Genomic DNA, 13,679 nt, shown 5'->3' on the forward strand with positions numbered 1-13,679 from the left:
ATATTGCCAAATACCCATCATCAGTGGTCTTCGAAATAATTCTTGTATTTCAATATTCGTAAACAATTTTCTTAGACTGCAAGTACCAGGAATCTAACTCGTGCCCTGCCAAATTTGCAGCTTAGAATCAGCACTCTTTAACCAACTCACCCAAAGCGTATTCAGTAGTCAAAATACTACTAATGCTTTTTACTATTTAAAATGTCTACATTCAATAGTTGTATTGTACCAATATATTTCATTTCTACGATATAAAGATTTTGAACTCAGCTTATAATTTTAGTGCATTCATTGTTTTAATTAAATCACAATCAGTTGTTGTATATTTATATTAGTAATTAGCATCTTTGAAGTTAACTATATTCTGATTTCTTGGAAGTAATTTTTATGTTCCAGACAAATTTATCATATTAAAAACAATGACTTCAATCGATATGTGAGGAAATGATTTATGTCTAATTTTCAATAACGTCTCACAAAACAAAATGCTCATCACCACATTAGTTAGGCTATACCGGCGATCTACTAAGGATCTACTTAGGCCTATTATATTATTGTGTTACCATACAAGACCTTTAAGTTTTAATAACTAACTTAAACTTTTAGCAAAAACTAAAATGCCTTTTAGATTGAGGTCCTGGAAGTGATCAAGAATCTCATAAAAGGACATACGTTGCGCAGTATTGAAGCAGATGTAAGCCATTTTCATCGTTCTCTCCATAACTGCAACAGCAATGACTATGCGGAAGATTTAATCTTCTAGTAGAGTTCCGTGATAGGTTGTAACCCGTCAACAAACCTATAACAAAATATATAATACATCACGTTAAATCTGAATGAGAGTGCCTGTAACCATATACTTGTATATCGTTGAGTCTTCCTATTTTGTATTGTTATTAATAAATAATAAGCTATAATTGCACCTTAAAATAAAAGATCTATTATGCGCTTAAATGCCCAACTAAAACAATTCAGACTATTTAAAAATCTCATAATTGCTGTGGGCTTAATTTTACATATTTGATTTGAGAGCAAGATCCTAATGTTTCCTTCTTCTCATGACACAGTACACAGGAAAATTATTTCTACCGCACCTATACTCTTGAAGTGGTAATTGAGTCTATAGTTTTTTGTAAGTAGTTCAGTGTAGAGTTTAATATCGCTTCTGCTAAGTTTAAGGATAGCGTCAACTTTGATGTGTTCAGGATTAATAAATTTTCTTGACTACCGCATGCCTGTTTGGGCTCTCCAATGTTCTAATTGACATCGTTTCAATGTTGTATTAAATTGCTTAACACATAACGAATTCCACAACCCGGAGAAATTACAAAAGTATATAATACTCAAACAACCCAGCTATTCTGGATCTTATTATTAACAACATATAGTTTATTCTATAGTATTTCACTTTATTATTTAATTACAACTTGTAAATTTAATTATTAAAATATCCATAGCGCTCACATTCATTATTTTAAATTGAAGTTCATTAAAACCTGAACGTTGCATTTCAGTATTTATTGCAGAAATAAAATTTAAAATATTTTAAATGAACAATTTTTCATGCAATTTCCTGCTGCTAATTAAATAATTAACTTCCGTATGAAAACAAGGCTATAATTTAATTATGTTTTCCTTGTATATAGTATTAAAACCAAAGCTATAAGAGCAATTCGTACAACCATGGCAAGGACGACAAGGAAAATATAATACAACCAACCAACCATTTACGTTTGACACAATTCATTTAACTTAATGAAGACAGTCGGAACTGAGTAGAGCGAGCCACCGATAGGCGATTTACAGAGGCGTGCAGTGCATGGCATATAACCGCAAGATTAATTAAAATTCCGGTAGCATTTTCTGTGTCGTCGTGCGCAACGTTGCTGGCGTTTGGAACAATTAAGGCAAAATTAACGCCAACGTCGTCGGCAGCAGCACCCAATCACACACTATATAGCCTATTTAAAGCTTAATATAATCAGTTTGCGTACAAGGATATCAACAGCGGAAATAAATGTACAACAGACATTTATTGTACACGAGTACTTAATAAGTGGTGTTCTGGCTGAGAGCGTTGGATGGCGCATGAACCGAGCAAGGCACGTAATTCAAAGCGTAATAAAACCTCGGGCAATAATACGTTTGCGGTTAAACATATTTTTGACGAGTTCGAGTTGCACATTAAAGATTTTATGGGTAACTGCTAATTTTGGTAGTTAAGATAAGCACACACAAGACGGTTTGAAGTGTTTCGTTATATTTGTATATATGTTGGATTGTATATTATATATTGCAAGTTGAATAATTATTTATATATGTAAATATAATTTCATGGGTATTTACAGTATTCATGTTTACATTGTACTTACTGATATTTTTATTATATTTTTAATATGAATATTTCAATGAGATATGTCACTGTTTTGTATAAAAACACAAAATTTTCATATGCCATCTTTAAAATATTAAAAATAAAATAAAATTGAAATTGGCATATCTTACTGATATCTTGACTAGATTAACGTAAAGTTTGTGCTCTTAAAATAGAATATTTGCAGTTTTTTAAGAAAAAAATTGAAAATACTATTTAAAATAAGATGAAAAAAAAATATTGTACAAGTAACAAATACAAACACCAATAAAGACGCAGGCTCTGAGAAGACTTTTCAAGGTACTATGCTACATGAAGACAGATGACACTCTCAGGAGCCTCAAGATTGATCCGATTAAAAAATACACAAAGGATACAGCCCTGAAATTATTTATGAAAACTGATGGGCTTACCAACACCATATTATCGAATCTCAGATTGGTTACACGCTTTTCAGGGAGGTATGCAGATTTGAGGTCAATTATTGCTTAAATTCAACTAGCCTCAGCATTATATATTCTTATATATTCTCATCCAGGACCACAATACTTACAGTTCCCTCTTATTATTATTGTTAGGGGATATGGTACTGCGACCGTCGGGTCTATTTTGCCCTCTTCTGGGTTTAGAGTAGGTATTAAACCCTGTTGCGTCATTAAAAAGTAGTACAGAACCTTCTTTACACAGTTTTATTGCCTCTTCCGTAAGAATACACATTCCTAGAAGTCTATTCGTACGTGTATTAGTGCAGGACATTCTAACAGCACATGTGTGGCCAACTCCACATTCTTTTCACAGAATCTACAGTTTGCATCCGTAAGTATACCCAGTTTTGTAAGGTGTTGTTTTAGTCTACAGTGCCCTGTTAGGTTTCCTGTGATGATTCTAAGTTTTTCTTTTTATAGGTTCATACAATTCTGGTATCTCTTATTGTTATAGGTACACATAAGTGATTTGGATTGTTTTAATCCTAATATACTATCCCAGTAATTACAGTTCCCTTTTATATCATATAATTACTAATGGGTTGATGAGGTAATGTCTTTTTGGAGATAAAGATGTAATCGTTACTTAATTAATGCTTTTAAGATAAAATAACGCTTTTATGAGAAAATAACAAAATAACAATTTCTGCAATAGATATATAAATTATATTAAATAATATCAATTAATCCTTCTAATAAATAAAATCTCTTGGCAGTACTAAAATTAATTTAATTAAATTAAAAAGTTATATTTTTGTCGATGCAGTGGTCCATTTAAAATTTCAAAACTTCAAAATGGCAAACTAGGGAGCTATTAAAAATCAAATCAGTTATTTGCGATACTTTTAATTAGAAGGCACGCATCATGCATGTAAAATATAGTCTTATGAAATAATTAAGACAAAGCGTATTTAGTAATGAATGAGTTTATTATGGTTATGTGCCTTTTGGGATGAGTTGAGTCTTTTCTGTACATGTAAGAATTTGCATAATTATAGTTAAGTGACTGTATGTAAAGTACCAGTATAATAACGACGATAAGAGTATGAAATGTTATAATTATACACATATGTGTATATCTTTCTAAGAATATGAAATTTACACTTTAAGTATATTATATTTTTGCGATAGAACTCCCATTGCTTCAGTTAGTAACTTTGATGGTTCAACTCGCGTTTTATTATAGCTATGAAAAGATTGTATCTTTTATTGCATATGTTTTTCAGTATCATCTGTGCAATGCTTGGGTAGTCATTTTGTAGTATAACAACCCAAACAGGTTACAGATATTTTAATAAAATTAATTAATTCAAGTAAGAGAAATGTGTTAACTGTTGAAAGCAGTTTGTATAAAATATTTTCTAGAATTTTTAATATCTTTAAATTTGTTGACCGAGAATATAACAAAGAAGAGAAATAATTCATTCAATATTAATTAATTTTATTAATAAAAATTAATATTGTATTTAATGTTTAATTCGTTTTATTTAATCGAAATTTTCATTTCAATACATTTCCAATATAAAAATTAAACTTAAATTGTTTATTAAGCATCTTGCTTTGGCAGACAGATTCAGGATGATTTAAACGCCACTTATGATCTTCTCTAAAGACACTTTGTAAAAAAATCTTGAAATGCTTGGTGGCTCTGTCAAACCAATAAAGCCTTATATAGAGAATGTAATCAAAAGTTATAGTTAAATATTTCTTTATAATTTGTGAATACCAAAATAAATGTTAAATTACTTGTAAAAATCTTTCTTTTACTTATTTACGGATATACACAACCAAGCAGAGTCCATATATATTATATGAATTTTTAATCTGTTAAATTCATCAACTGCAATAAGCATCAAAAATTTATGCACCAAAATTTATCCTGAAAATTACTCCAGTGTGGCATGGGCAAATACCAAATAGCTACTATTAGTAGAAATATGTAATATTAAGTATATTAAAATAATTTATTTTATTAATTTTCAATAAATTTTACTTACATAAAATTTGGTCTAATTTATTTAAATAATATTTAACACAAAATTTCAAAAACGAACAATAATTCAATCTTTCTCAGAAAGTAATTGTTACCAGTAATAAAAAAAAAATATATATATTTAATTTAAATGAAATAAAATACAGAAACTTGACTTGCCTTGACCCACTAAAGTTTTAAAATGGATGATAAATCCTTAAAATGGATATGTATTCAAGTGAGTGTTTTTATACAACAGTAATAAAATGATTTAAGATGAATAAAATAAAAAATATTAATATGAAAACAAAAAACGGACCTCACTGAAGTGTCATAAAGGGATTGTAAAAAAGGATGAGGCAAGAGCGAAATGTATGTTATATATATTCAACAGAAATATTTACCAAGCAAAATATTTAAATTTATTAATATACAAAAAAAAAGTAAAACCAAATATCATATAAATGCTACTACAGAGCACAAACGAAAGCTACAACAATAATATCAACAACAAGTACATACCTATATAAAACCCAATTAGTTGTCCTAAATAAAACAATTTGAAATGGATATAAACGTAAGGTGTAGGCAGGACTTCTGCTATAAAACAAGTAACCCACCAAAGCCCAATTCCTGCCAACTCATACATTAAATCGTAAACACATTTTTGACTTTATGATACAAACAACAAACAACAACAACAACACCAACAACAACAACACCAACGACAACAACAATAAAGACTACATGAAATAAAACGACAGAGAAATTGTGTGATTAAGTGGAATATGTGGGTAGGGGGGTAACCACCACAAAAAAGGACGAATTTCCCAAAAGCACAGAATAGTAACAATTTAATCCTTGATGCTTGCATATTTAGCTAAATCATTTCACATAATTAGGGATCATTTAATAATGGGGTGACATTAATTGGCCGCTCGTTCAACTGCTCACTTTACAAAATACGTTAATTTTAACTGTAAATATACATGAAACCATTTAGCTGTTGCCATCCTTAGTGTAGACGTTGCTACCGTTTCTATCGTTGCTGCTTTAACCACATGAAGGCACAAATATATTCTCATACTCACACTAATACACATACACATATACTCTTTAGTTATCAACCCTGTGTTGTTTCTGCTGCCATTGCCGACTACCACTCAAAACGGTTGCAGTGACAACAACTTCCATTTCTCGACGTGGCGTTACTTTATTTAATGGTTACCTTGGGGCGCGCGCATAACACGGTACTGCTGGAATAAGCAGGACGTGAGGGCGTACTGCTTAGCTCCTAGTGCTTGTTCTATTTATTGTTGTTTCATTTTATTTCCTTCTACTTGTGTTTTATTGGCTTATAAAAGTGAAAAAGGTCCTTTAGGTATTTTCTATATTTTGCTTAATTGATTTTCACATTTTTAATGGTCTCAGAGTATGGTAAGCTTATGAAGCGGTGCTATTGTTTCATTGTTCTCACAACAAAATTATTTTCATCACGATTATTCTGATCATCATCATCATCATCATCCTCTGCAGGATTGTTGAAGGCATAATTTAGTGCAGATTTTAGTCGTACCAAATTTATAAGAAAAATACACGCCATTAAATTGTGGACAATTTTGGTTTGTTAATTGATATCATTTGGCGTAATTTTTTGTTATTGTTTTGTTCTCTTTGGACGCTGTGGTGGGGATTGGATATTTAATGAATGTCCATTCAGACTCATTTGAATGCGTAATTAGTGCGTAATCATTATTTGAATGCCTTTCTCCGAGTGCATGTAAAATTTATGACAAGAACTTCGTGACTATGTGACTTTTTTGCAGCATCCCGTTTTCGTGTGAATTTTTGCATGCTCTGATTATGGAGATAAAAACCATGAATAAATGATCAAATTATTCATTTCTAAATTGTAACTGTTATAAATATAACAGTTTAGCTTAACAACACTTGTAATAGTAATATAAGTTTTTTTACGTTTAGGTTTAATGACGAAAGCAATTATATAAAATTATGATTTAACAGATAATTTGCATAAATTTATTTATACGTAATTTTTATAATTTTAACAGAATTTGTTAATTTCGGTTTAATAATATCATTTTATTGCTTTAACATAGTCATAATTTTTCACTGCTTTCAACCCCCTCACTGTGGAGTGCGGGAATAAAGTCGCACACACAAGTAAAATTAGCATCTGTGTGTGTCGAATCGATGTCGCATATATAAACAATTAATAAATGCCAAAACTTTGTCGTTGTCCCATTCAAGCAAGCTCTCGTTCATTTTTCCTTACACCTCAGCATTACTCACCATGGCTCAACATTGCCACCGTGTCTTCGACTTCTCTGCTCTTCAGCTCGGGGCCAAATGCCGTTCTTACCGTTGCTGTTTATGGCATTGGATATTGTTTCATTATTAAATAATGATGGCATAAATTTAAAAAGTTTTTAAAATGTTGTAAACATGCTTTTAAAAGTTAATTTAAAATGTTTGCATATTGAATTAACATTTAATAACAAAAGTTTTGGGCTTAATGGAAAATGATTTAACAAGTTCTGAAAAATCAATTAAATTTTGTTTTATTGCCAAATAAATTGCCTTCATCATCTTATATAAATTTAATTTACATATTATTTTAAAGTTCAGAGACATTTATTTAATAAATTTTATTAATGTTAATTTCTTATAAAAGTCATTATAAAAAATATAATAATATCCATAATATGATAATAAAGAAATAAAATTACTTTAACCTAAAAAAAGATAAAATTTGTATTATTTTTGGATTTTTGTATTTGAATTTAGATACTTTAAAGAAAAGAACTTTTAAAATTAATGCAAATTTATAATAAAATCGTTGCAAGTTTGGCAGTGACAAAATAAATAAATTAAAAAAATTTATATTAAGAATTAATATAAGCGACTTTAAAGCCCCGTAATCAATAAATAGATAGGTGCCTAAATAGCTTGCCTCTAATTTTGTTTTTTTAAACCTTGAGATAAAGTTATTATGTGTAAAAATTTTTTTATTTTAACAAACAGTGAAATTTAGTAAGCAAAAATATACAAACATCAGCCATTTTTGTATGAAATTTTTCACCTTTGAGATATTTCATTAAATTTTTCTTACTAATAACCAAATATTAAAGCTTTACAAAGGACTAAGAACTGTCTGTAGCATTTTATTTTTTAAACCTATTTGAGGTGCCACAAACTACTGAAAAATTATACAAAATATGACCTTTAATGAACCACACATATGTATATTAACAAAAAAAACCAATAATTAATATTATAACAACATTTATTATTTTATAAATATTTAATTTGTTTATATTAAAATTTCAAGCAATTGGTTGAAAAAGAATGAAGTATCACACACATAGGTATTATGTTTAGATGCACGCTCTTCCTTTATCTGAAGGAAGTGAGTCCATTTTCTGAGTAACGCTTTTTATTTCTAATTTGAAAAAAAACTTGAAATAGACTTGAAATAGGATTTCTTACATTCTTATAATGTATTTATTGCAATAAAGGTGTAAATTTGTCATTTTATATCTGTCGATCTCAAAGTTTCTAATAGTCATTCAGATTTTGTATTAATGGAATTAAAATTTTGTAATTCATCAAATTGATTTTTAATAGCCGTTTTGACGAAAGAAACTAAATTGTTAGAGTAGTAAAATTGCAACAACAAAAATTTTGTTTTTATTATTTTTAAACAATTGAATTTTTGACAGACTGTACACTTGTTACGAGTATTGCCAAATAAGCATCATCAGTCTTGAAATTATTTTTTATATTTAAATGTTCGTAAATTTTTTGTTTTGAGACTGCAGGTATCAAGGTTTGAACTCGTGCTCTGCCAAATTTAAAGCTCAGAGTCAGTGTTTAACTAAACCAAAGCCGTACTTGATTTATAGATTCGAACTTCGAGTTTAGTTAATTTGCTGAGCAAGTTTATTAACAAATTGTCTTGCTATATTATATTAGAATGAAATCATAATTCAGAATTTGTTAATTATATTTTTTATATTTTAATAATTTAATTTCAATACTATACTTTTGCAGAGGCATTGCAATCAATCAAATAAATAAAATGATCATACCCTTTGCAATAATACCTACTTGTTTTTACATAATACGTCATAGTTGAAATAATAAATTATTATTATTTTTTAAATAATACTAAAATATTATAAAACTTCAACGTCGATGTAGGCATATCATGACTAAATATTGCGATCTGAGTACGTTTAAAAAGTTATTAGGGGTACTCATGTAAACTGATAAATGCCTTATAAATCTTATAAACGTATAAATTTATCATCTTGATAAATGAAGTGTCAATTTTATATGAAAAATAGTTTACGCAAACTTGAATTTACATGAAAATTTTATATAAATTTAGAGTTGCATATCAACACAAGCAAGTCAGTTACTAAAATATCTTTGTAAATACTTTTAAGTTTGGAATTTTCGCTCAATTTCGGTATTTTATTTTATAATTTATTGAAATACATAAAAATATTTGAAATTGCAACGATATTGGCTAAGAAATTGCGTTGCTGAGCATTGCATTTTTTGCTGTTATAATTATTGTTGATATAAATAGTGCTATTATACAGCAAATTGATAAATTTACACAGATATTTCACTAAGTGCGTTCCTATAATCAGGGTAACTGCATAAAATTATACATTTTTTAAATTTATATGCTTAAATAAATACCTTTTTTTTATTTTTATTGTTTATAATAATATTTAGTTATAAATCTATGTGTATTATAATAATGTATATATGTACAATATTTGATTAAAATGATAATAAAAAATATATTTATGTTAATGCTTCTTACTATATTTCAGTGTCTGCGAATCTTTCGCAATCACATCAACACCATCAATCAAACGATAAAGACGGCAAGAAGAAACATACCCGCCCAACTTTTAGTGGTCAACAAATATTTGCGCTGGAAAAGACCTTCGAACAGACAAAATATCTGGCTGGACCAGAGAGAGCGAAACTAGCGTATGCCTTAGGAATGACAGAGTCACAAGTAAAGGTAATTGACCAAATAAGTATATTTCAGTAGCTAAAAGTAATCATTGAAAAAAATTAAGCATAGATAAAAACACTCCAAAAATATGTTAAACTGCATTCACAGTACGGGTATCCTTGCGAAAGGACCAAAAAAGTAGCAAAAAGTAGCACACCAACTGCGACATATTAAAACATGACGTACGGTTTACCATACAAACTGATAAAAATGTTGAAAACATTGAAAAAAAGGAGCAAGGAATAAGAATTTGCATTTTTATTGAAACGCAAATCCAGTGGATTTTAAGACCAAATAACAGTACTAAGTATGAAAAAATGGCTGCGTATGCTCGAACCTTACTTTTTTCCGTTTGGCAGCTAGTTTTTTCAACTTTTGCTCAGCCTCAGCCTTCTATTTTTATGTTCTTCGGCAGGATTATGTGGGTTCTGCGTCGACGTCATGTTTTATTTAAATTACACCAAAAGGATATAAAGCATAAAGCAGTGTAGACACAGCCGCTTTTAAATTTGCAAAACAAAAAAAAAAGATAAAGCGGTTTTAAAGTTTTACGAGTAATGTTATCAACACAAATCCTTTTGTCGTCAAATTTGTATTTGGCAGCATTGTAATTCATACTGTTGTTGTTGTTGTTGTTGTTGTGGTTGTTGTCGGTATATTGTAATTGCCATTGATGCCATTGTGATATGTATCTTTCGGTTGCGGCCACACACGTGCAAGTGGATTGTTAACGTGTTGGCGTCATCGGCATCATCGGCATCAGCGGTATCAGCGGCGTGCGCACTTGCCGCCGCATGTTTGTTGCCATCATTCAAATTAGTTCTAATCCCGCCACTTAATTGTGCACATTGTTGGGTAGATTGTTTTGATTTAAGCTGTTTTTTGTTGTAATATAAATTTATTGTTTGCACGAGTTGCTGTGTCAAAATATGGAATTTTTAGTATTTATGGATTTTAATACCCACACGTTTTTAATTAAACGGCGTGCATTTTAAATATGCAAAAGATAATTTCTGAAAATTTATGCTTTATAGTTTGTTTTCAAATTGTAAATCGAGGTATCGTGTTCCAAAGCTATTGTTACTACGCACTATTGCTGTATATTGCCAAATAAAATCAATCGATTTTATGTAGTTGGAATTCGTAATTTAGCTTTAAATGTTTAAAAACTTAATTTACTTAAATTAAATTTATTTCTAAATTTGACGGATTTGAATAGCAATGAAAAGACAAAAGCAAAAATTTAGTTAATTTATTGAAGTTTGGCTGACCATTAAACGCTTTCTCGAGTATTACCAAGTACTCATTGTCAGTAGTCTCAGAAAATATTCGAATTTTTTTTCAATTAATTTATAGTTCGTTTATAATTTGCTTGAACCATATAATTTATATATGGACTATAAACTAATTAAGAAATTTGAATATTTGCTAAGACAACTGATGATGGCCTTGGTCCGTGTGAATTCTTTGCTATTTGAATCCGTCCAACTTTTAAATAGTTTCTTTTCGTCACTCTCGGCAAGAAAAAAATTGACATTATAATATTTTTCTTTTTAAAAGGGCTCATGAAATATATTATTTGAATGTAAATGTGTAAAATTTTTTTACATTTAATTCTTTATAAAATTTTCAAAATTTTTAGAATTTTAATTTAATATTAACAACTTAAAAATTAAAATAGAAAAAATATTCATTTTTAATATTATAATGACTAACCATATTTAAAATTTTGTTTACTTACGGTTTAAGCTTCGAATTGGTCAAGATTAGTTAACGTTGAGCCAACTCGACTGTAGACACGGTTTCAATTTGTGACTTATATCTTACATTGATCTTAAGTTTAGATTTTGACCGAAAGGTTTTATTTTTCACTCAAAAGTGATGACATTTTTACACTCTGTTTTAAATGTTTTAGTGAATAAAGTTATGGGAGAAGATTCCGGTTTTCCAGATACAGCGATTTAACAACTAATTTTACATTAAATTTGATTTTAAAGTCAATTACTATGAAAGAATTTGTTTTCTTACCGATAATTATTATCTATTGAATAGTATTGAATGGTAGTGAATTATAACAACAAAAATTACTGTTTGATATGAATTGAATTTTGGGCTTTCAATTACAACAACAAAATTTTACTACTTTTAATTAATAGGATTTTTTGCTGACTATGCAGCTATTTCGAATATTTCTAAATATCCATCATTACTGGTCTTTTTATTTGGAAATATATCTTATATTCAATCATTCGTAAATAATTTTTTAGACTGTAAGTACTACTACTTGAACTTGTTCCTTGCCAAATCTCATAATAGTGAATTTTAGAACAAACTATTATCAAACTTTGGTACCAGAAAAATTCGAACGAACTATACCAATTGATTTAGTTTTAATGATATATTATGTTAAACTTTACCCAATTTGTTGTTGTACACATTGGTATATGTATGTTACATCTAGTAGTCAGAAAGTGTTAATAACGTACTACAATAGTATATGCCTAAAAGAGCAAAAACCAACTATTAAGGAAACTACAAATTGGCTAATTTATAACCAACTTAAGCATATATTGCAATATTTAACGTTATATTTTAGAAAGTGCATAATAAATTAAATCATTTAAAATAAACCGTTCTTTAAATGAAAAATATTACATACGCCTATGAAAGAGTTAAATTTTCAAAAGAAACCTAATCTTTGGTACCGTGTATTTCGGCCATTATTGAAGGTCAACACACCTCCTAGTTTTAATTTAGTTTTAATTTAGTTTTAATTCTTGGACTTGAAGAATGAATCCGTGGTGATGTTTAAAATCAGCTTATTCATTTTACTTTATGGAAAACAATGCATTCTATTATTCGTTCCCAAGGAAAAGTATAAAGAAACGTAAGAACCAATTGAGTTTTCGTCGTAAACGTAGGGGAGAACTTATATCAGCTGATATGAATATTATGCTATTGCATTGCACTTCTTTTAAGGTAATATATTTGGTGATTGAATTGAGTTTCTGTTTGTGCTTTTATGCTGTTTTGCTTTGTGTAAATTCTGTCATAACTAATCATCCTTTTTAACGTTACGTCATTTTTATTTTCTACGTTCGCTACGTCTACGAACGTAGTCATAAGAATCGTCACCTAAAGTTAAAGCATTTTTAAATGAAACTAGTGAGGTAATACATTATGTAGTCAAAATAAGTGTGTAGCCTTATGGTATGAATAAAGCAATGGATTATTTTAATTACAAATGCTATTCGACGTATTATTTTGTACCTATTCACCATATCAATGTAGTCATACTGAAGCCAAAAGTTGCTATTCCTCTCGGAATGAATAAAACATCCAAATTGATTTTCGAATATGCGATATTTTTCTTTCAGAAAATATGATATTCTGTATCACTAAATTATAATATGAATCTTAAACTGTCAAATGAAATTTTATGTAAATTAGATTTCATAAATGCATAACAGCAATGTTAACAACAACTACAGGAAACAAGCTAGCTACATATGCAAAGGGGCACTCAGTCAAAGCAGTCGCCAACTAACAAAATGACGGGGCAGCACAGACATTTAGCAATGTTCATTAGGATATAATGATATGACTACGAATTCAATTTGACAAAATTAAACGACATTTCGCAGCAAGAACAACAACCACGGCAACAACAATTTGCAGGCCAACATTAAGCAATGCCAAAGCACATAGATCTATGTGCTGCGATTATGATGAGGAAATGATTAATTACTGAAGAATGAGGATAATGTTGACTATGAGTGTATGAGT

At 29.1% G+C, this 13,679-nt stretch overlaps 1 protein-coding gene across 1 annotated transcript in view; it reads left to right on the forward strand.

Moving 5' to 3' along the window:
* Positions 1-13,679, forward strand: part of LOC119672692 (homeobox protein engrailed-1) — a 54,338-nt gene that overhangs the window by 23,405 nt on the left and 17,254 nt on the right. The window contains exon 3 of the mRNA XM_038083808.1: positions 9,703-9,899. Within this exon, the coding sequence (XP_037939736.1) occupies positions 9,703-9,899 (197 nt within the window). The remainder of the gene's footprint in view (positions 1-9,702; positions 9,900-13,679) is intronic.

This window comes from Teleopsis dalmanni, chromosome 1 (genome assembly GCF_002237135.1).
Source record: "Teleopsis dalmanni isolate 2A chromosome 1, ASM223713v2, whole genome shotgun sequence".
Lineage (NCBI taxonomy): Eukaryota > Metazoa > Arthropoda > Insecta > Diptera > Diopsidae > Teleopsis > Teleopsis dalmanni.